This window comes from Lepidochelys olivacea (genome assembly GCF_965140295.1).
Source record: "Lepidochelys olivacea isolate rLepOli2 genome assembly, chromosome: 14".
Lineage (NCBI taxonomy): Eukaryota > Metazoa > Chordata > Testudines > Cheloniidae > Lepidochelys > Lepidochelys olivacea.
In genome coordinates, this window is record NC_140424.1 from 1,875,241 (window position 1) to 1,898,892 (window position 23,652).

At 53.9% G+C, this 23,652-nt stretch overlaps 2 protein-coding genes across 2 annotated transcripts; one reads left to right on the plus strand and one right to left on the minus strand.

Moving 5' to 3' along the window:
• Positions 1–1,321: 1,321 nt before the first annotated feature.
• On the plus strand, positions 1,322–11,682 carry CBX2 (chromobox 2; the record flags this gene model as incomplete). The annotated part of the gene is made up of 5 exons (XM_084648130.1): positions 1,322–1,507; positions 1,619–1,662; positions 2,582–2,647; positions 4,090–4,159; positions 4,716–11,682. 5 exons carry the CDS (start codon positions 1,322–1,324, stop codon positions 6,081–6,083), a joined length of 1,734 nt encoding a protein of 577 aa, XP_084504256.1. The 3' UTR covers positions 6,084–11,682.
• A 7,663-nt stretch (positions 11,683–19,345) lies between these two features.
• CBX8 (chromobox 8) lies at positions 19,346–21,649 on the minus strand. Its single transcript, XM_084648131.1, has 5 exons — positions 21,515–21,649; positions 21,004–21,047; positions 20,735–20,800; positions 20,570–20,636; positions 19,346–20,360 (listed from the first exon to the last, which is right to left on the minus strand). The coding sequence occupies exons 1-5, from the start codon at positions 21,581–21,583 to the stop codon at positions 19,527–19,529; spliced, it is 1,080 nt and encodes a 359-aa protein (XP_084504257.1). The 5' UTR covers positions 21,584–21,649; the 3' UTR covers positions 19,346–19,526.
• Between the last annotated feature and the right edge of the window lie 2,003 nt (positions 21,650–23,652).

The window sequence follows — 23,652 nt, forward strand, 5'->3', positions numbered from 1 at the left end:
AAGACTAGGCCCATTTCAAACCCTGAAAAACAAACACTACTTTAAAATGTCAAAAACGTTTGCGGAATTGATTTCTTTTGCATTTTCCAATCAGCTCGGCTGAGGGTATAACTCAGTTTATACCAGCTTCTCTCAAATGCGTCCACTGCAGCCATATGCAGCCACCAGGGGCTTTTCTTGCGGCCACAGCCTCCTGGGCGGTGATGGGGGAGCAAAGCAGCAGCCCCTCCCCATGGGCCACAACCAGTGTTGGACCCTGCCCCCCTCTGGAGACACACAAGCTGGAGGAGGCAGCCAGTGAGTTTCCCACCTTCCTGGGGGTGGTGGGGTTGGGCTTCAGCCCTGGGATGGCGGGTGGCAGGCTCTAGCCGAGGGGATTAGGGCTTCATCCCCAGGCCCTGTCCCCTGGCTATGTGGTGCCAGACTCTGGCCCTGAGCTCACCCTCCTTCACCCCTGGCCCCCTGCTGCCCCACTACCCCTGGTTCCCATTACCACCTCACCCTCCAGGGCTCGGTAAGTCTGCTGTGAAAGCGAGATTTGTATGTTTGTTAATATCACTCTTCACAGCACACACTGTAGCTAGCATGTCTTTTTAAAAAAGCAAAAGAAACAACAAGAAAAAGGACAAGAATGCTCAACGCCCCTTATTCCTGTTTCTATTCCGCTTGGGTCCAGTAAAGAAGAGAGACCACTGTACCTTATTGTTATTATTGAGTCTGCCGCAAAAAAGAAACTAGGCAGATAAATTCCAAGGATTTGGACATGTGCCTGCGCATACTTATTTGTTTTCCCTAAAGTTAACTACGTATTTTAGGAAAAATGATGGGAGCAGCCAGCAGCCACTGGCCGGGAGCGCCCCGGGCTCACGCTGCGTGTGGGGGCCCCAGCTGTCTGGGCTCCCGGAGTCGGAGCTTCCCGTCTGCCCCTCCTCGCCGGCCCCTGTGCGGCAGGAACGCAGGGTCGGCGGGTGCGGCATGAGGGTCCTTGGGGCCCTGCGGAAACCGAGGGGCGCCCCACTTCTCATGCCTGGGATTATGGCCAGGGCCAAAGGCCCCTGCCCCCGGGTCCACGCGAGGGGCAAGGGGAGCGAGTCCCCTCGGCGGGGCAGGAAGGGGAGGGGTCGCGCGGAGACAATCACTCTCCTTTCCGCAGCAGCCTGACCCCGGCCCCGGCCCCAGCTGCCGGTCTCCGCCCTCCCCATTGGCTCCCTGGGAATTTGGGGAGCCTCGGAGCTAGGGGTGGGGGAGGAGCCGGGCGCGCGCGCGCGCGCTGCATTGTGTGCCCCGCCGCGGGAGCGCGCCGCGCGCGCGCGGGGGGGGGATGCGGGTGCACGCGGCGGTCGGGGGCGCGCCTCAGGGCTCCGTCCGGCGAGTCCCCTTGTGTGTCGCTGGCTCGCTGGGGGCGGCGGGGCAGGGAGCGGAGCCGGCCGGCGCCATGGAGGAGCTGAGCAGCGTGGGCGAGCAGGTCTTCGCCGCCGAGTGCATCCTGAGCAAGCGGCTCCGCAAGGTGGGCGCCCGGCCCCGCGCATCCCCGCGCATCCCCGGCCCCCGCCCCCCCCAGCTCCCGGGCACCCTCCCCGCCAGGCCCGGCGCTAACCGCTTCTCTCTCCCCCCGCAGGGCAAGCTGGAGTATCTGGTGAAGTGGCGGGGCTGGTCCTCCAAGTGAGTGCGGGGCGGCGCGGGGCGGTGCGGGGCGGCGCGGCGCGGGGCGGCAACTTGCTGCGGCCCCTTCCTCGCTGCTTTTGTTCGGGAGGCGCCGCGTCCCGGCCCCGGGTCCCTTTTGTTTACCAAGAAGTGTCCGCCCCCCCCCCAGGCCCCGGCCCCGGCCCCCGCTTGGTGCTGCGGCCCCGGCCCCCGGGCTGGCGCAGGCGGCTCCGAGCGGCCCCCGCTCCGGCGGGGACGGGCCGGGGGCGCTGCCTGGGTGTCCGTGCTTCGCCCGCTGAATGAAACCTGAGCTTCCCATTGATGCCTGTGGGGCTGCGCCGTGCCCCGGACGGGAGGGATTTGGCAGCCTGGCGGGGACCCTTTCTGTTCACTCCTCCCGCCGGCTGCTCCTGGGAGCCCAGGCTCCTCTCCGGGTTTTCGCTCCGCTTCGCCTTTCAGCCCCCTCCCCGCAGCGCACACATTGTTGTCCTTAATCCTTCGGCTCATCCAGGGTTTGCCCCCTGTCAGTCAATACGCTTCGCGTTTTCTAGACCGTCGCAGTTTTCTGACCCCAGGGCAAGGGAGGGGAGGCTATTTCCCCCCCAAAATCCAGCACCCCCTTTCCAGAGTCACTTCTGCTCTCCAGAGCATCTTCTTCAGAGCACTCTCATGAGCATGGGGTTTGCATCCTCCGTAGGGGCGTTGCCATTTCTGCAGCGTTTGCAGCAGAACCCCGACTTCCCCTGCGGGATTATTACTTCGGGGTTATTCAAAGATGGGGCTTTGGTTGGAGCCTGCGCACTGTTCTCAGCTTCACTGTTCTCAGGCTGTCGTGTGAGCTGCTTTTGGGCCCATGATGTTCCATCTATTCATCCAAACTTTAAAAAAATGCTTTCATGTTGCTGGTCTCTATGGTGTGTTTACTCTTCTTTTCCAGACACAACAGCTGGGAACCTGAAGAGAATATTCTTGATCCAAGGCTGCTCCTTGCCTTCCAAAAGAAGTGAGCAAACTATAAATACTTCTGGTTGTTGTTGTTGGATGAACAATGTCTGATCCATCATTCGGTCTTTGGAAGTCCTGCAAACGGCATACTGAAGAGCTCATTAGGCTAAAATATGGTGACAATCTAAACTAACAGTTCAGGTTCATAGACAGCTACCAAGTGTTATAAATGTGGTTAATCTGGGGCCAGATCAGAGTGCATTTTACATAGACTGTGCAATGTGACTGCCCTAGCAGGCCATTCCCACATGTAACTTGGAAAGGAGCACTGGGAGCTGAATGCACTTGACCTGTGATCTGAAGGTCTGGGCATTGGTTGTCCTTCCCTGCCGGCTGCATGCACAGACAGAGGCAGTTTCCAGAATTACAGAAACAAACTTATTTTAAAAATGCACTGAAAACATACTTGTCGGGGGAATGTGATAGGTGTCCCCTGGCAGTGACTGGGCGGGCTGGCGGGGCTAGAGGCAAGGGGCTGTCTATAATGTTCAGTGCTTGTACCGGGAGTGCAGCTCTGCAGTCGGATTGCATGATTAGCTAAGGGAACTAGAACGCCGTGTGCAGACAGAGCCCCCTGGCTACGTTCGTCGCAGTGCTGGCAAAGCTTTTGCCTTTGCACTAATATAAAAACACTGAACTTCATGATTGGCCTTAATTATAGCGGGTTTCTAAATCCCCTTTGTTTTTAAAAAAACTAGGTATTATTGTGGGTGGCACAGTGACCTGTTTAATAGGTTGCCGCAGTTAAAAAGTGAGCAAGGGACTCTGGTGTTCAGTCAGCCATCACTTTGCTCTGGAGACACTGTTCTTATAACCTCTTCTCCATCCCATAATTCCCATTCCTATATGGCATCTTGCCTCACAGTCAGAGGGCCCTTTTGTGGCCTCTTATTGTCATAGGGAATCATCTAGCAGAGGACAGCGATGCCTCTTCGCCAGCACCACCTTGCTGTGATCCTGTTTCCAGGAGGTCTCTTTCCTTCATCACACTGGCAGTGCAGAGCTTGGCAACTGCTGCGATGCTGCCAGCTTGGCTGCTATAAGAACTTCACACACAGTCTACAATAGCAGACTTTCTATTCCAGTAACCAGCATCTGTTGCCATGGGGTAAATAGTCTACATATTGCTCTGCTGGAAGAGCTATTCTGTGACTCCCAGAGACCACAGCAGAATTCCTTCCCCCCACTGCACTTACAAAATGAGCTGGGTGCTTTCCCAAACCCACAACAAACAGCCTGGGCCACTGTGAACTCTGTAGGCTTGGAGCTCTCCAGGAAAGGTTGCTGTGTGTTTGTCACAAGTATAATGCTCCCGAGTATCTGTTGCTGCTTGGATTAGAACTGAGTCGTGCAGCATTTCAAACAAAAGGTCTCTGCTGATAAGAGAGGAAGTAGACTGGCTCCTGGGTGCAGCATTGTCCTCAATTGGTGTGTTTGCAGGGAACATGAGAAAGAGGTGCAGAATCGGAAGAGGGGCAAACGACCCAGAGGCAGGCCCAGGAAACATGTGGTAAGTAACAGTGGTGATGTGTGGAGTGGTGGGGTAATGGCCGTTCTTGGGACAGTCTTTGTCTGAAAGGTCCCTTACAACCTCTTGTGTCATAATGTGGAGTGTTCAATGTTGCTGAAATGGATCCTACGTCTTGGATTTCCCCTGGAGGAGAATGGGAGGGCACAGAGCTGCCAGGAGACGCTGTTCTGAGAGCAGAATGTACCCAGGAATGTGTCTCTGAGGTTGCATATAAGGGGCAGGGATAGGGGGAGCTTCTCTTTATCCAGATACTTTGGTAATTGCTCATCAGCAATGATGGGGACGGAAAAGTGGGAGTCACATGGAATTTGAGGGCAATATATTAGATCTGGCCTGTGTGCAGTGGGGGCTCTTTAACCCTTTGCAGAGTAGAGGCCTGCGCACAGTCAGGGACTGGTGCATGTAATGCAGTGATCCATGGGGTCACCAGGAACAAATTCATATCTTGCTGAAGAACGTAGCCACACTCAGTTCTGCCAGCTATCTTAATTCAAGCTAATGTTCTCCCTGCTCCCTCTTTATTTTTGTTTTAAAGGAACCAGAGGTGCCTCCAAAAATCAAGTCAAGTAGCTCCTCATCCTCTACCTCTTCATCTTCCTCCTCCTCTGATGAAGAGGATGAGAGTGACCTGGAGGCAAAGAGAGGTCCCCGGAGCAGAGAGACTCACCCAGTGCCACAGAAGAAAGCTCAGATTCTGGTTGCGAAGCCGGAAATAAAAGACCCTGTCAGGAAGAAGCGTGGGCGGAAACCTCTGCCTCCGGAGCAGAAGGCAGCCAGAAGGACCATGAATGTGGCCAAGGTGCTGAAAACCACCCGAAAGGAGACGGGGGGAGGTTCTAAACTAATGGGGAAATTACAGCCCCAACACAATGCTCAGGGCTCAGGTATTGCTGTGCTTAAATCTAATGTGAAAGAGCCCCAAAGTGCACTGAGTGGGCTTGGTCCAGGGGGCTTATCTGCTGAGAACCTGCCCAATATACTGAAGGGCTCCTCTGGGAGCCCAAACCACGGGATCAGCTGGCAGAGTTCTATTGTGCACTACATGAACAGGATGTCCCAAAACCAGAGCTCTGCAGAGGCTCCGCTCCCAGGGAGGCTGGCACTCAAGTCACAGGCAGCCACCAAAAGTAGCCTAGGACTGGACTTAAAAATGAGAAACCAGAAAGGACCTGGGGAGCCTGGGTTGAATGTGCCAGGGTCCAAAACAGCCAAGGCACTCGGCAGTGGTGCTGGGGGGGATCAGAAATCCGGCTTCACTGCTGGGGCTCAGACCCTGCACAATGGCAGCAAGGCACCTGGGAATTCCCCTGCCCCAGGAAGCCAGCTGACGTCCCATCAGGAGCTGAACCTTCAAGCTTTAAACTTACAGAGTGTCAAAAATGGGCCGAATTCAGCCGCTGGCAGCAGCCTCCCTCGTCATGTCTGTGGGACTCTGGCCAAAAGTGCTGGTGCCGAGGCTGCGAATGTGGGGGCAGCCGCTGCCAAGGGCAACAGGGTGGGCACAGGGCTGCATGTCCAAAATGCTGGGCTGCCGCCAGGCGTGGATACCTGCAAAAACGAGAAACCCATGCAAAGAGCAGCTGCTGGGGAAAGAGAGGTGACAAAAAGTGGAGTCCCATGTACGCCAGAGGGGCACCCCACAACGGAGAACCGCAAGCCGGCAGCCCTGTCTGAAATGAGCACCGGCGAAGAGGAGACCAGCTCCGATTCGGATCGGGATTCTGCCTCGTTTCCTGGTATGGGCCAGAACATGTCAGTCTCCATCCAGACCAGCCAGGACTGGAAACCCACCCGCAGCCTGATTGAACACGTCTTTGTCACAGACGTGACAGCCAACCTGATTACAGTGACCGTCAAGGAGTCTCCCACCAGTGTTGGGTTCTTCAATCTTAGACATTACTGAACCAGGAGGTGCGAGGTGGGGAGATGGGTTCCCATAGCCCCTTCTGATGCCTCTTTCCCATTGTTTCATTGGTTTTTCTTCAAGTGAATGCCAGATGGCAATGAGATTTGGGGAGGCAAAAATCAGGTGTCTCTGCCCCTATAAGCAATTGGCTATTGAACAAGACCCCGGCCTCCCCCAACAAAGCATTCTGCCATTGCCGGTCAACATTGTTCTTGGAGGGTCATTGTATCTCTGGAGGCCTCCTGGAGCCAGTCGAGATTTTTTTCTGAAGGCTGGGAGGAGTAGGATGCAGTGAAACCTGTTAACAGCTGCCAAAGGCCCTTCTGGTTTTCTGACCACTATAGCAGGCGGCACAGAGTAAGGTTAATGCAGTGGTTCTCTGGTGGGGATTAAGACTGGCTAGCTGGCTGCTAAAAAGTGGTTAGCAAGTGACTGGTAAACCAGGTTTCTCTGTGCTTGGGTTTCTTTGCTGTACCTCTTGAAATGTCAGAACACCACGTGTACAAGTACCTGGACAGGTGGGGAGAGGGCTATGGGGTCATGCAATGTAACAGGCTAAAGCTTTTCCTTAAGAAAAAGTGAGGGTTTTTTTTCCTTCTAGGCATTAGCACAAATCTGCCCACTATCTCCTGGGACAGTCAGACTCAATCCAAATCAGACAGCCAACTTCCACAGGGTTCTGCATGCTGCGGGGCGGGGGGAGTTGCCTGTAGATGTGGGGGTTTTCAGGGAACATTAGTTTAAGCCCAGCTACCCTCCTGGGCTAGGTTGCTCCCAGTGATGAGCGTGAAGTGACTGCTCGTTCTCTTGTGATGTTTTGCAAATGAAGTGGAAATATTGTTTACATTTTTATACAAAATCCTCCCTTGTTCAGAAGGGAGGTGGGGGGCAAGGGGCCTTCAGACTAAACCTGTTACTGTCGCTGGCAAACCCAGACCCGCTGTGGTGGGAATGGGCGTCACAGCCTGCATTCACACCACACGTGGCACGTTTGAGGTGCACAGCGTGAGCTGGTGGCTGATCAGCGGTTGGCCAGGGCTGCAAGCAGTATGAGCTGCTGCTGTGAATGTCTCTGTGTGCCTGAAAGAAGAGAAGTCAGGGTTGGGAACCAGTCTGGACAATTTAGTGCTGGGCAGCCCAGTGCTCTCCAAATCCAGGCCTTTTCTTTGTCCCAGTATCTTTAACACTTCACATGCTACATGCAAATACTTGTGGCAGGATTTAACTTGCTGGTCCTTCAGGACTGTGCGTAGGTTTTGCAGCCCTGGGCCTAAAGCCACCTGCTACTTGGAGACCCACTATGAGGCTCAAGCACAATGGAGAAACCTTTTCTACTAGGTCTGAGGTTTGTAGATGCCATGAGGCAGGGGATAGCGGGCAGCTTGGGGCTCTGACTTGCCATTAGCCTTGTCTTGATGCTACCACTAGGAATGAGTGAGGCTTAAAACACAAAAGGAAAAGGAGGACTTGTGGCACCTTAGAGACTAACCAATTTATTTGAGCATAAGCTTGCGTGAGCTACAGCTCACTTCATCAGATGCAATGTGTATGATGGAAATGGCCCACCTTGATTATCATACACATTGTAAGGAGAGTGATCACTTTAGATAAGCTATTACCAGCAGAAGAGTGGGGTGGGGGGAGAGATTGTAGTAAACACCCTTTTTTTTTATGCTGTGTGTGTATAAAAGATCTTCTGCAGTTTCCACAGTATGCATCCGATGAAGTGAGCTGTAGCTCACGAAAGCTTATGCTCAAATAAATTGGTTAGTCTCTAAGGTGCCACAAGTCTTCCTGTTCTTTTTGCGAATACAGACTAACACGGCTGCGGCTCTGGAACCGGTTAAAACACAGCCTTTGTGGGATCAGAATTCCTGCCGAGCTCCTGTTGCTAGCAGGCTTCATGAGCATGGTGGAGGCATTGCACGCAGGGCTCAAGCTGGGTGCTGCCAAGTGCCTTCAATTCACATTGATGTCAGTGGAAACTCCGGGTGCTCAAAGCCTCCTAGGGTGGGGCCCAACGTCACTGGGGTGAGGAGAGCACACACCTCACTGCCTCTCAAGCAGCAGTTCCCCAGGGACAGCCTTTGGCAGGCTCTGGATGGAGCCTGCTTCAGGCAGACAAGGAGGCTCGTGCTGAACTCTGTTTGAATGCAGCCTTTGCGATTGTAGTGATCTGGAACTCTCCTGGGTGTGTGGCAGGGGCAGCCTGGTACCTTCATGTGCTATAAGAACATGCCTGCAAAAGGCAGCCCTTGAAAGATCCCTGCAGCAGGGTGGCCAACGACTGGGCTGTCGGGTCAGTGTGTTTAGGTGCCGCTTCAAAGTGGGTGGATTCACCTGCTACATCCCTGCCCCAGTGACGTGCATCTTCCTCGGCCACAGTATGGAGCACCTGCAGTGTCAGGAGCAGCTGGGCTACCAAAGGGATGCTGTCAACTCGTAAAGAGCCAAAGGCTGCAGGCCCCTTAGGTGAATATAGGCGCACGTATATTTCTTAGATTCTGTTTTACTGCTCTGATGTGGCCAGGCATTTAAAATGCGAGTTCCTTTGGGCCTGGACTGGCTGTTCTACTGTTCTCTCAGGTCAGGGAGGTTTATAATCTATTACTGTTGGTTCTGCGGTGTCTGGGTTGCCAGGGAAGGTTCCACTGGGTTTTGTATTTAATTCACAAACCTTAATGGATTTAGGTTTCGTTTTTAACAAACCTAAGATTGGGTCCAGTTTGAGTTGACAAGACCTTAATCTTATGGAATGGTTCCTGCCTTGAACATTACCAGGTGGATTTGTGGGGTGGGGGTTTCCACCCCCTTGTAGTCAGTGACCTTTCTGCCAGCCAGACGGCCTTCGCTGTGGCTCCCTCCCAAAGTAATTGATGCTCTAACAGTCAACCTAGGGGCAAGGAGCTCACTTCAGATTTGCTGCAGCAGAGCTCCCGCAGCCTCTGCCAGCCCAGGGATTGTCGGTGGTGTGGCTGGCTGCACTATCCAGCATAAGAGCTGTCCTCCTCAAGTGCATGGGACAAGGGTCAGGTGGGTCAGACCAGTTTTGTCCGTGAGGAGGGTTTGCTTTGGAGCTCCCTGGTGCCAAAAAGTAACGTCTGTTATTCAGTTGACCTCATAATTCACATGCAGCCAAACTAACTACTGCGACTTTGAGAACGTCAAGAAAAAAATAGCTTGTGGGTTCAGAAGCCTTTACCCCTGCAGTGGCCTTTGCCACATGTGTTCTGAAGCCCCAGACATGGGGATGCTGGCAGATCCTTTCCTTCAGTAATGAACAAGAGGGGTCTGGACATCTCAAAGGCTGTGGCTGGCTGTCTTCCTCACACACCAAATATTTACTACTTGGCCTTTGCAAATCCAAATGAAAGTAACTTACAATGTGCCTTTTGGAATGTGCTGTCCCAGCCTTGCCCATGGGACAGGTCACTGACAGCTGTCTTGTGCTTATGCAAAGCTGGGTTAGTCCAGGGTCGTGTGAAAAGCAAGGACGTAGGTGAGGGGCAGGGGAGAGGACCCTCCTCAGCAGTGTGGCACCCAGCATTTATGTGGATCCCCAGGTACACCTGCTTTGGTGATGATAGCAGCTGGTGTGTGTCCAAAGGGAACTGCACCATCCTTTCTGAGGTTGGCATCTGAACACAGAGAGGGAAGAAGCTGCTTCAACAGGGATGAACCCAGAAATCCTGAGAATAAGGCTGGTGATGGGTCTGTGTAAACAACCTGCTGGGGTGGCCATTGAAAAATGGCATTTGACGCTGGTCTGGAGAGGGGCCAGTTGATGAGACTGTATCAAGATGATAGAAACCTGCTTCTCCGTCCCTACTCGTGTAATGTCAGTGCCTGTGGTTTTACTCTGGGGTGTCAAGAGGGCTGCACTGGCGGAGGACAGGGCTTGGACGGGTGTGACTAATCATGGTGGGTACCGGTTTGCACTGATGCTGCATGCCTGCCTTCCTTTACAAACAGTGCAAACCACATCTGCGTACTTGCGGTGCAGAGTCCTCCAGCCTAGACGGGCTCTACGTAAGATGTCCCCATTCAGAATTCCAGTGCTAAATTAAATTGTATTCACATTTGATGGCTTGGTCCCACTCAAAGACCTTTCAGAGTCTGGGTGATGTTTTCTTGGGATTCTTAATTTTTGCCCTGGAAACTTGTAATACAAATGGAAACTGGCTTTCTTTTAGCACCAGCCACTTATAAAACTGGGTTTTCCCCCCTCCTGTAGCAGTGGGAACCTGCTTTGCCAATGCTAACATTGTGCCTTTCTGTTAACCAGCTGTTTCAATCCCAAAGTTATAAAGACTGTGAAAGTGATAATCTGGAAACACCTTGCTTTCATCTCATTCTTCCTCCCCCCTTTAATCTGGCATTAAATGTGTTGACTCCCCTTAACAATGTGAGTGAGTGTGTGTGTGTGTGTGTGTGTGAGTGAAAGTTTAACTTTGAAGTCAGCCTCTCAAAGGCAAATTGTGCATTTTAATTTAATCTTTTGTGGACTGAAGTTTAAAAAGCTGGTGCTAATTGTGTTTACCAATAAAATTAGTCTTCAAAGTCTACCTTTTATAAAATTTGCTGCTATGAGTTTGTGTTTTAGTTGCATGTCAAAAAAACCAATTAGAGGTTTGTCACTATTTTTAGTCTTAAGGGGTTTCCCCGGGAATAGTACTGCAGTATTTGTATATTGAATCGGTATTTTATCCTGGCATAATCTGGTGAAGTAAAGGGGTTTTTCATTGGACTGGAAAAAGTGGACAATTCAGTCATCTTCCTTAGGAGTTTAGTATATTTTTATATATATATATTGTACCAAAAAACTGGAGTTCTTGGGAGCTGATTCTTTTTGTTTTGGTTCTGAGGCTGACCTAGATGTGAAGGACTCTGGACCCAAAAAGAAAAGGTTCTACTAAAAGAAACTGAGGAGGTGTGTGTGTGAAAACAATTGTTCTTCTCACAGTGCCAATTACTGCCTGATTTGCATTTATTATTTTTTATTATTAAAAAAGCCAAATCATTCCTGTATGCCACTTCTGATTGCTTTAAACTACTACAATGTGTTTGCTTTTTAGAGAACAAGCGTTGGATATGTTATAACCCCGGGGAAAGCTTGAGTTCTTTGTTGGAAACAAGACCGCAGCCCAGCCCAGAGGTTAAATAAGGGCTGCCTACCTGAAGACATTGGCTGCCCATTGAGCTTGCAGTGTGTTCACGTCAGTGGTTGGGGTTCCTTTGGTGACCCTAGAGTTGGCTTCCTTGCATTTTGTGATGTTTTCTAGTATTTTTGGACACTAATGCTAGTGTAGACTCCAGACCTCTAGGCTGCTTTTAATTTATTTTGCAGGAAAACACTAGAAGTTGGTATGTCAGACAACTTTGTATAATGTTTTTATTCATGTTAGTATATCAATAAATATTTTTTTAAACTTTTCAGACTGCTGTGCAGCATGGGGTGATGGGCTGCGTAACTGTACTTTCCAGGTGACTGTCTCACAACCTTTCCCGGACATTAGGCTTCATGGCACAGCCAAGAGACACCATGTGACGTGGACCTTTCCCTGTCCCGGTGACAGACTGTGTCAGTCACAGACCTAGGACTAGAACACAAGAATGGGAATTCAGTCACCTTGCTCCAACTTCTACCAGGCAAATCCCCCTGACTTAGCTAAGCATTATACCCTGTGCCTGTATTTAGTGGGGAACAAACCACCATGATTAGGATGCGGAGAAAGTGTGACAGCTCCCCAAGAGAAGGAGTTCTGCAATGAGAGGGAAGGGGGAAATCAGCTTTCCTGTAGCTTAGCTGCCAGTGAATCCCTGTTGGGTCACTGTGCACCAGAGGTGATATTATGAGGGGGAGGCGGGGAAAGGTGGAAGCAAGAAAAGCAAGTGACAAAGCACCTTCCACCACCCTCTTACTCTCACTGCATCCTCCCTAGTGCATCTGGGGCTAAAATCTGGACCTGGTCTAAGCTCGCACAGCCCTCTCTTGAGTTCAGCGGGAGGGGCCACAAAGGTTGGCTTGGCCCCTGCCCAATAGAAGGGATCAGCGACACGTGCTTCGTAAACCAAAGGAGGGGTGCAAGTCAGGCTCTCGCCACTTTCTGACCAATTTATAGCTTTACATCATTCTGTCAGCAATGTTTAGCCCCATGAGTATGGCCTTTGCCATGAATTCCCTTGGAACACCCTGTCCACCCTCAGTTAGTCAAGGTACCTAATGCAGAAGAGGCCTCTTTGTCCATGATTTTGGCCCACCTTTGCCCTTCTCTTTTACCAGCCCTGCCTTGGGGCAGCTGCAGTGCTTTGGGGCGTCTTAGGAGAGCAAGGGAGACTCAGACCCCAAACTGCCTCCCAGGACCCGGTGTGCTCCTCAAGGGGCCCTGAAAAGAAAGGTGAGGGAGCAGGTGCAGGAAGGGGGCTGGAACCGGAAGCTTTGCTCCTGGAAGGTGTTTCCCTCTTCCAAGGATACTTACAAGTATCAAACCCTGTTTTTGCTGGAGCAGGGGAGAACTAATCTCGCGGGGCCCAAACCTGCCAGGAGCAGGGGGTGCAGACAGCCTGCTTAAAGCTTCGCTAGGCTCTTCCTGCAGGATCTGTTAGCTCACCTGAGCGGGGAAGCTTTCTGGAGCAACAAGGCCCTTTGCCCTCGCCGTTCCCAGCAGTTCTGGGGCAGAGGCCTTCTTGATATTACTCCTCAGCTGTTAAAAAGCACAACGCCGCCCTGGGGGGTGGGGGCCGGGCCGCCCCGGCTCCTTTTCCAGCCGCGGCAAACGCGGCCGGTTCGCTCAACTGGCGGGGCCTGGGCTTAATCCCTCCTCTCGCCCCGCGGGAGGAAGGGGCTGGTCTCGGAGCCCCCCTCGCCTGGCCGCTCCTGCGCCTGGCCCCGCGTGCGCTGCGCTGGCGGCGCAAAGCGCTGGGCCCCGGGCCAGGCTCTGAGCGGCACTGGACAGTGCTCCGGGGCCGAGGGAGGGCGAGCAGCACCCCGCTGCCCAGCCCTGGGCCGCGCAGTACCGCGGGATTCCGCGGCTCCCCCAAGTGTCTTTCCCTCTGCGGGACGTTGCGGGAGCCGGGCCTGCGCATCTCCCACCTGCGGAGCAGCCCGAGGAGCGCGCCCCGCATGCGCCTTCCTGCAGCCTGGGCACGGGCGGCTCAGCCCTATCTGCCCAGCCGGGGGCAGGCGGAGCTGGGCAATGGGGCAGGAGCCGGCTGCCCCCGGGGGCGGCCGGGCGCTTGGCTGCCCGGGGAGGGCGCGGCTGCCGGAGAAGAGACACTAATGCACCGCACAGGCGGAGAGAGCCCGCTGCGCCCCCGGAGTGGGGGTAACCCTGGTGGGAGCCGGGGGCTGCCCCGAGAGGCACCGGGCCCAGACTCGCCCTTCTCTTGCACGCGCTGCGCCAGAACACCTCTTAAAATACCCTGCCCGGGGCAGCGTGGACCTTGCACCGGGCGCAGCAGCCAAGCGAAAATGAAACCAGCCGAGAGCCCTCCAGAGCCGGGAGCCCGGGTCAGCAGCACCAAGAGCCTGGGGCCCGCGGCTGCTCCCTCTGGCCTGCGCAAAGAGACTGTCCGGGCGGGGGTGACAAGCCGGGGGGGGGGGGGGTCTCTGCCCGAGGTGTGACCTCTCCTCCCCAGGGCAGGCAGCCTGGGCTCCCGTTCGCGGGCCGGTAGGGACGGAGTTCGCTCCCCAAGGCGCTTCAGCTGCTCTTGCAGTGAGGGGCTAAGCGCAAGGCAGGGAGGCCTCCCCCTCCAGACTGGCGGGGGCTCCGCGGGCAGCTCCGGGCCCGGGCTGTTTTGCTGGGAGGGTGTTCGGAGTCGCAGCGAGCTCCCACGCGGGAAGTGGGTTGGTAGGTCCAGTTTCTTGCTGTTCCTTTGACGTTTTCAGGGCCAGGATTTCACTCGGCCAGGCAGGAAGGAAACAGTCCCAGTCGCTCCAGTTTTTGGACTCTCTGGCCCGCAGCCTGAAGACTCCGGAGGAGGAAAGTCCCGGGGCCCACCCGAGCTGGCTGAAGGCTTCGAGTCACGTTCCCTGCGTGGAACCCTTTGCAGTTCACCTTTGCACGTGAGCGCTCCGGCAGGACCACGGCCCCCTTCTCGGTTCTTTGCCGTCTCCCCCTCCTGTCCCCTCCCCGGGCGGTGCCCCTCTCTTCCCGTGCCCAGATCTAACCCCTCAGCGTCACTTGTCCCCAAGCGCCCTGCTTCCCAGCCCTTTCTGTGGAAGGCAAGTAAACGCGTGTGAAAGGCGAGTCTCCTGCTGGGACCTCCAGGAGAAAAGCCGCATTGTGCGGCCCTTTCTACCTCTCCGCCTCGCCACCAGCGTGCCGCGCACAGATGCGGACAGCTATACTCAGCGGGGCAGCAAAGGGAGGTTAATGAGGACACGGCTAAAAAGCCCAGCCCCTGCTTTTCTTCGGCTCTGCGGTAAAGGAAGGTTTGAATCCAAAGGACAGATTTCTGGGCGCCCTGCGGGGAGCTCGCGGGGCAGGTTTTCAGTCTTTCTGGTGCGTTCCGGGACCCAGACTTGGGACGTGCAAAGCCAGACACCACCCCCCGCGAAAGGCGCGGGCTGGGATACAAACCGGGTCTGAGCGAGCCCCAGGGTCTTTCACCAGGCTGCGTCCCGTGTCAGTGCCCTGGCAAACGGGGGCCGCTGATCCCCGCAAAGGCGCCCGGTGAGGCGTTCGTGGCCCTGCTGGCACTGTCCGCTTTCCGTGTGGAGGCCTCCGCCCTCCATGAGCCTTGTGCCGCGGGCTCCCAGCTCTTACTGAGGGGAAACCCCGCTGGTCTCCAGCCTCGGGCCTGCGTTGCCTGCGAGGGGAGACCCGAAAGCCCCATGGGAAAGGCGTTTCCTTGGGTTTGCCGGGCCCCCAGCCAGCCCCTTTGGCTGCCTTCCCCGGCGGGTTTACGGGGCACCCAGGGAGGCAGACAAATGCTCGCCAGGCGCCCAATGAGGTGATGGTTAGACGGGGGGGGGCACCCCTGGATCTTATTGGACTCCTGACCAAAAGCGCCACAGCGAGATTATGGAGCGACCCCCAGCTCGGGCAGCCTCCATCTCCCCCGCAAGGCAGCCGGGTGCAGAACCTGCTGCCGGAATTCAGAGGAGGAGCCTTAAAATACCGCTGAGGTGCAAAGTCCTGCTCTCAGGTCCCACGCCAGGCTTCCGCAGCAGGGTCTTTGCAACGCCAGCCACGCACCATACCGAGGTGGTGGCAACGGGTGCGCAGTAATTAGGCAGCCCGGCAGCCCCACCCTGATAGCCCTTCTTAAAGGCGTGTGGGTAACACACACCAGAACGCAAACCTGCCCCAGAACAATAATGAACCGGCGCGCACTTCGCAGGCTCCGGCAAACGGAGCCGCTTCCCGTCCAAACAGAGCCCGAAACGTGGGGCTTGGTAAGACAAAGCAGCGCCCCAGCCCCTGGCAGTCCTCACCTGCAGGCGGAACCGGCTGGAGCATCGCCCCCGCCACGCCACGCCACGCGGGGAAGCTGGCCCGGGGCGGTTTGCACCGTTCACAGCCTTGCGATCAACACACGCGATGGTGTAAATCAGGCCACCCCAGAGGCTGCCCGTGCTCAGCCCTGGGAACAAGCAGCTGCTGCATGGCCAGGACCGTGCGGCTGGGCTGGGCTGGGCTGGCTCTGGCTCCGGCTCCGGTTCGCTAGCACAGGGTTGCGCTTGTAGGCAGTTACAGTGCGGTAAAACCAAGCAAACGCGCTCTCGGGATGGGTCGCAGCGCGCAGGGAGGGGATTCAGCAGCCAGGGAGCGCAGCACGGGGCCGCAGGGGGCCGCAGACACCGGCAGGGGGCAGCAAACCATCTCGGTTTAAATGCCCGCATTCATTCCCCAGCTCCACTCCGCAGCCGAGAGAAGCCGGGGGCTGCTGGGGGCAGGGCAATGCAGGGCCCGGGGTGCAGCTTTGTTCCGGTTCTGAGTCCGGCCCGCTCCTAGCTGCCATTCACACGCAGCTCAGCCCCGCTCAGACGGTGCAGCGCCGGTTGCGCACCAACACACCCCCAGCACCCAAGGGGGCAGGATGTTCTGGGGAGGCCTGGGGCAGCCTGGACAAGATCCACCCCTTGCTTGCTCCTGGGGGCCGGGGTCGTGTCTGGCTGCTTTCATCCAGTCCCATCACACCGAGCAAGCGAAGGCAAAACCAGCTGCCCCTCCGGAGGTGTAAGCGTGAAACACCGACCAGCCGGGTGCTCTATTCAGTAGCGGGCAGGCCAAGTGGTGGGGGCGGAGGATCCATGGCTGGGCATTTGAATCACCTGTGGTGGGCTCCGCGTAACTAATCCAGCCACCCCCTCCACCAGGAGCCGCCTAGCAATCTGGACATTAATTTCCTAAATCGATTCGTGCATTTTAATGCCTGGCAGCTAGATGATTTGCAGAGACTGTTCATGGAAGCGGCTGCAGGCTGGGTTTCCATCAAGCGCGGCTGGAGCAGGAGACCCAGGGGTCCCCGTGCGGAGGGAACCGGTTCCAGGGCCGGGCTGGAGCCGGCCCGTTCCAGCCAGAGCTGCGAGGTGCCGGGCTGGGTTTTGTCTTCTAGATGCGAAGCCGAGAAGCAGCCGCTGGCGTCAGGGGAGGGAAGCGGACCCTCCCCGCGGCGGGGGAGTCACGCTGTCCCCGGCCTCCAAGAGCTAGAGCTGTCCCGGTCCGGCGGGTGCAAGGGGCCTCCGGAGCCCTGGCAGACAAAGGGCGAGAGAGACGCGGGGCTCGTTCGGACGCCAGCGCCTGGGATCGCGGCATCCAGGGAGCCGGGAGAAGGGTACGGAGCTCGGCTCCGCCCCGGGCACCTTCCCTGCAAAAGCGGGAGGCAGGGCAGGGCAGGGCAGGCTCCTCGTTGTTCAACAGCGCTTCCCATTAGGGCAAGTTCCTGTGTCTCCTCCCGCCCAGTACTGGGGGCTTCGGGCAGAGGGGAGGCGAGCCCACATGCAGGGGCGAGCCCCCCACTCAGCGGCAGGCGGACGGGGCCGGGAATCACGCGGAGAGAGAGATGAGCCAGCTATAAACAAAGCAACGTGGAGATTGCAGGGGGGGACGTAAGAACCACACGTTTCTATTTACAAAGTATATATTTAAACTCACATAAAAAGCAGGAATTATGTAGACATTCACGGTTGGCAGAAGACACGTAGTTAAGCTTCACTTCTGAGACTGAGATTTAGCCAGATTTGTTTTTACAAGTCTTAGAATTAAATAACACACACACACACACATCCAATATATATGTAGATATGTACATACACACAGGTATGTCTAGCTTTATATATGTATATATGTGCGTATCTAGACACATATATATTTATACAGGTCTGGAGTGAAGAACGCCAAACTAAGATCACACCCTGACTCTTTAGAATGAGGTGGGAGCTGCATTGTGATCTGTTTAACAAGGGGAAGTATTTTCCAGGCTTCAGGTACATAGGTTGGAGGAGGGGCAGATAAATCCTCATTATCATACACATGGTAACAGACATGTCCCATGTAGGTTTGACCTGAAAATAGTATCCATATTGTTACATTTCTTGCTTCCATTCTTTGTACAAACTAAGTTTAAAATCTTGGTTTTACAAAATATTAAGTTAAAAAACACACAAGCAGCTCCCCATGTACAGCCTAAACAGAGTCCCCTTGTTTATTTTATGGGATGAAAGCGATAGTCCCAAGGATGGAAGGGAGAGGGGTCTAAAGAGGTAGGAGGTAAAATTATCCAGAATGGGCCTAAGAGTAGCAAAGGCTACTCCTTGTACTCCTTCCCCTTCCTCTTCCCATCAGGCCCCATGTGCTTTCATCTTATGTGCAGTCCCCACATTAAGAAGCATTTAAGACCTTCACTGAGCCAATCCGACAAGATGGGAAAGGCCAGGCTCCTCTGGCCCGGGTCCTTCAGGGCTGCTGGACAGTTTTGTGCTTTTGAACCAACAAAGGTGCTTAAACCAATATATGTTAGAAGAGGAGAGCTCCTGTTACACCTTGAAAAACAACCCCAATACCTACTCCCTTCTCTCATAACAGGCTCAAAAAATCAACCTCTCCCTCAACTAGGTAAAGTTGGAGTATGCAGTTCAGAGCAAGAGAGAGAGAGAAAACACACTTCTAGAATCCCCACATGCTTTCTGCAAGGTAGCAAAAGATTTCTGGTCTACGCTAGTGGATGGAAGCCACTGCGTTTTGTTCAGTCATTAAATCCCACTAAGCCTGGAGCAAAACCAAACCAAAACATTCACATATGCCTTCCAAAGAGAAGGGTGTGAACAAATACTAACGGCCACCTGTGTCAGCAGCACCTACTTTGTGCCTAGTAGCAGATCTCCTCTCAGCCACTGTGAAACTGGCATAAGACAGGGAGAATATTTATTTTCTCTAACCCCAAAAAGTGACTCTGGAATTTGTTGGGGGGAGATGTAAATATTACAGAACACTGTATCTGGAGTCTCCCAGCAGTCCAAAGGGAACTGTACCCTGGAGAAAAAGCAACACTTTCGATAATAGAATGAGCATCTAAATATGGGCAGTGACACTTTATCCTCCCAAACTTTTCTGGCATTTCAGGAATGTAAACAGATTTTTTTAAGTGGGTGGGGGAAGAATCAAGCAAACAGACAAAATGAAAACAGCTTCTCAGCTCAGTTCTGTCTCCCATAACTGCTATGACAATTCTATTAAAGTGCATTTCAGTATCACTCCTTTTAGGAATCTTAAACATACAAGCCTCCTCTTCATTTGCAAGAAGAGTTCATTCAAGTTAATACTTCCCTAGAACAACTTTCAGCCTTTTTATGGACTTCTGCTTTTTTTTGATTTTATACCAATTTTTTTTTTAATTGGAAACAAAACCCAACAATACTGTAAATTCAAGTGCTTATTTCAGCTGTCCAGACTGACAGGTCTGGATACAGCACACTTGATTGTACAAGCAACACCTTATATCACAATCAAGAAATCAGGGCATTTTGCCCTAAAGGGATACAACTTCCCCACTCATCATCCAGAGCATCTTATGAAAAAAACATAATTAATAAAATCCCAAAACATAATTAGCTACAAACATCATTCATTATATACACTGGCTCCTGCAACAGATACATGAACTCCTTAGTTCTCAGTTTTATTGTCCTTTCTAAGAGCAACTGAGCAGTCACTGTTCAGTCTCCATTTAAATAAAACAACTTAGAGTTGAAATATATATATATATATATATATATAGATATATATATATAGGTATTTTTTCTTAAATAACATATTTACATCTAATAGAAAATATAACTCTAGAGATAATCTTTCCAATGAAACATAAAACTAGAGAGAAATAAAAGAATGCAAGCAGAAAGAATTAAGACAGTTTCTAGGTCCTGTCCTGGAAAAAAAATAACCACCAAGCTCTAACCAAGCCTTTATCTCTCTGGATCTATCCTGCAAACACTCATCGCTTTTCCTTAAAGAATCCTTGGTCCGTGCTGCTCTCTTTAATTGTGACGGTCAAAAAGTTAGATGTCACATCAGTCACCACCACTTTCTCCAGGTTGTTGAGAGATGGGCTCCAGGACTCCTCTTCTGGGTCCCCCAGAATCCTGGAGACAGGGATTCTGGCAATGAGGGAGGGCCTCCCAGACTGAGTCCCCACACTGCCTCGATACAAGCTTCCCACAGAGCCCTGGTTTATGGAGCTGTGCATGATCTTAGGGCCACCAGGGTCCAATCCATCTTGCCCCTTGGGGTCCAAAAAGTCTGACCTGTGCTTGGTGACCCTGGGTGGGTAAGTCTCTGAAGCTCCCAGCTTCATGCCAGCCTCTGCTCTATTGGGGCTGGACATGGCACCAGAGAGATCAGGCTCCTGCCTCCTGGCCAGCTGGATCACACTGTGTCCTGAGCCAAACTTCGGCACCCCAGGAACGGCCTCCTCTATTTTCCTGGTTTTGAGGTAGTCCCCCATCTTGTCCCCTGGCTCACATAATTTCCTCTTGGAGACATCCAGAGCCTCTGGCAAGTCCTTGTAATGCTCTTTCCTAGGCTTTGGGCCTCTCTTTTTAGGGATCTCCCCAGGTTTATCTTCCATTCTCCCAACCCGGTCCCGGATGCTCTCACCCTTCAAGGTGCTGGGACTGCCCTGGGCGGGCAGAGCTATGTTTCTCAGTCCTTCCCTAGCCCGGGAAGTGGAGCCCAGCTCCTGGGGTGATCTACCAGGATATGGCACCCGGATGCCCCTGGCAGAGTCACTGCGGAATTCATACGTTTTGGCTTTTGCTTTTGCCTGTGCCTGCAAAGAAGATAAATCAACTGGTGACTTTGTTATCCTGCCATTCGGCTCCATAATTACAACTTCCCAGATAAGGACTGGCCTTTCCACAAGCATTCCCCATCAGTACTGGAGCGGGATCCTGCTATTAGCATGCTGGTTCGGATGCTCCCCATTGCAGCATGCAGCCCTCTCCACTCACCAACTAAACAATGTCAGTGCCTCCTTACCTTTAACAGGAAGGTTTTGGGTTTGGGGCCTCGCTTTTTGGGGCCGTATAGCTCCATTTCTCGTTCCCTAGAGGTATTAAAAAAAACAGTTTCAATTCAGCATTGCTACAAAACAGAGCAACGTGTTTATAAGAGTGATATATATGACTAGCAAAGATCTTGTACCTTTCCTCAAAGGCTGCAAGCAGCCGGGCATCCAGAATGTTTTCCTCGGGTTCCCAGGTGCTGTACCTATTAGGACACGCATAGAGATTGAAAAACAGTGTCAGTTGTGAGTGGGGGGGGTGAGGGGGGGATTTTAATTTCTTATAAAATTAAAAGAAAACAGGATCTGCCTTTCCTTTCTATTACAATGCAAAATAAATAAAATAGACAATAACCACCATCTTCTGAGTATTTGCTAGGCTGCATAATTGTACATATAACCTACTTACTTCTGAGACCAGCCCTTCCATTTCACGAGATATTCCATGCGCCCCTGCAGTTGCACAGAGAGAAAACAAATAAGCATGGGGGAATCGAGATAGATGCATACAATAAAGATATGCATGTAGCAATATGCATGCAACCAAATAAGCCTGCACCAATAGGCATGTGTCAAATATATGCAAACGGCCAAATGCATGGAACAAAAAATATGCGTGCAGCAAATCCATGCACCCAAACAGGGATGCAGCAAAATGCATCTGGCAAAAACATGCATGCAGCAAAACGCATGCAGCAAAGCATGCCTGCAGCATTTGTATAGAAATGGGCATGCAGGACAAAAAAATAACCAGACGCAGGGTGTGCAGTGCAAGTCCCGGGGAAGAGGCAGCTTTGAACTGCTGCTGCAAAGAGGAGCAGCTGGGGGAGGGAGCAGGGCTGCTCTCCGAGGCGATCCCGGCCTCCCGCAGGCCTGGGGGGCCGCATGCACGGGGGCTGGGGGGCCCGCGAGACACCTACTTTGCGGATGCGGCGCTTGAGCAGGGCCTCGGCCGCGAACACCCGCTCCCCGACGGCTGAAAGCTCCATGTTTACTCGGCCGCTGGCAGCAGAAAAGCAGCAGCCAGCGCAGCCCAGACCATAATACTCCGCCCGCTGACGTCAGCCCTTCCCGTGCGCCCCCCCCCCCCCGCTCGCGTCCCTCCCCCCGCACTTGTTGCTGGCGGAGCCGGTGGAATATTCCGCCTGCACCGCATTGGCCAGGCCCCGGCCCCGGCCCCGCCTCCCCCCCCGCTGCCTCCGCCCCCTTCTCCCCTCCCCCAGCCGCCCCCCTCCCCTCCCCGCCTCCCTGCTACGTGACCCGCCTTTCAATAGCCAGGGGGCGGAGCCAGCGGAGCGGCGAGAGACCGGCGGGGGGCGGAGGGAGGGAGGCGGGGGCCATCGGAGCTGGGGGGCAGAGCGAGCCCCCAGGGGCCGGGGCCCCGCTGCCTGGCTGGGGGGGGAGGGGCGGCATACCTGTCCCTCCCCCCTCCCCCACGCGCGGCCTCTCCACCCAGCCCCATCTTTCTAAATCGCTGCCCCCCCCCACTCCCCCGTGCCAGGCACCCACCGCCAGCCCCTGCTCCAGCAACCTGCCAGCTACAGCCCAGGCTCGACCCCAGCCCGGAGCCGCGGCCCCGCCCCGCTGGAGCGAAGGGGCAAGAAGCAAACCCCAGTTCAGACCAACTTCTGCGACACCGGGAGTCGCTGTCACCCCCCGGCCCCAGCGCGCCGCCCATCGGGAGTCACTGCCACCCCCGGCCCAAGGGATGCCGTGACCCCCAGGCCTGGGGGCTAGGGGAGACTCTAGGTCCCCCCAAGCCCAGCGGGTGCTGCCCGCTGCAAATGAAGCGGGGACTGTGTTCTTGGGGGGTCGGGGGGTCTGTCAAACCCGGGGCCGGACCGCGCGTTCTTGCTCCGGTTTCTTTCCGTTCCCAGTGGGTAGACTTGCTCTCCGGGCTGGTGCAGGCCCGTGCGTGCTTTCCAACCCACTCGGCGGCCCATTTTCCCCGCGGGGGGAGGCTCTGTGACAACCCCCAGCACGCCGGCTGTGCGCGCCGCGGCTGCGTTTCCTGAAAAGCTTCGGCAACGTTTGTGCAGAGAGAGGAAATTTAAAAGCACAAAGGGCTGAAGGAGCTGAATCAGCCGCAGAGTCTCGTCTCAGGTCTTCTGGCTGGCGGCTTGGCGCTCGCGGCGTTGCGGGGACGGTTCTAGCCACACGGGCTGGCGCACCGGGTCCCAGCCCCCTGGTGCCCTGGTGCGAGTTTAGCCCCGCGTCCAGGCTGCTGACAGCGGCGTCAAAGCGCGCGCTTCTGAGCCCCCTGGGTCGGACAGCGCGTGTGTAACGCTGCGCAGGACGGCGATTTCATTGGATTTGGAATTACTACATGGCTCAGACTCGAGCAGAGGACATGGGATTTAACATGCTCTCGCCTGGCGGCTGATTAAAAGCAAGCAAACAAACAAACAAAAAATCACGTTTTATTACAAATGCAGCAAAACTGCGACCTTTGACTTCGGCGAAGTGTCTGCACGAGGGGGCTTCACTTCCACGCCAGATGCAGGCACGACTGTCTTTGAAATAAGATGGAAAGGAATACGTGCAAAATTTGCCGATTGTAAAAAAAATAAAATAATGGCAAATGACCCTGTTACCTCTTCCTGGTCTTTGTTACTGATCTGCTCCTTAGTTACTGGACTATCAAAGACTGTATGAAACAGATGGATTTGTTAGGTGCAGAGACGGAGGGTTGGGAAAAGAGGGAGAAAACTCTATTGTGGGTTAATATAACAAAGAGAAATTGTATCTTATTAACGAAGTACTTGAAGATTACGTAAAAATCACCTCATTAGACAATATCTGCCAAGAAAGCCGTTCGTTTGGAAGCCAGCAAAACAGCAAAGTTCATAATCATAAAAAGTCATTCACAGTAACAAATAGTTTGGTAGAATGGTGCCAGGAGTACAGCTGTTTCTGCTTAAGTTTAAATACTTTCCAACAGTTTGGGTAGTGAAAATAAAGTAGACTTCAACAGCCTATAATATGAGTTTCTGGTTTCCTTCCTCCAGGAACCTATGGGCTTGATTTCCCCAAGTTTGCTCAAGCAGGCGGGCGAAAG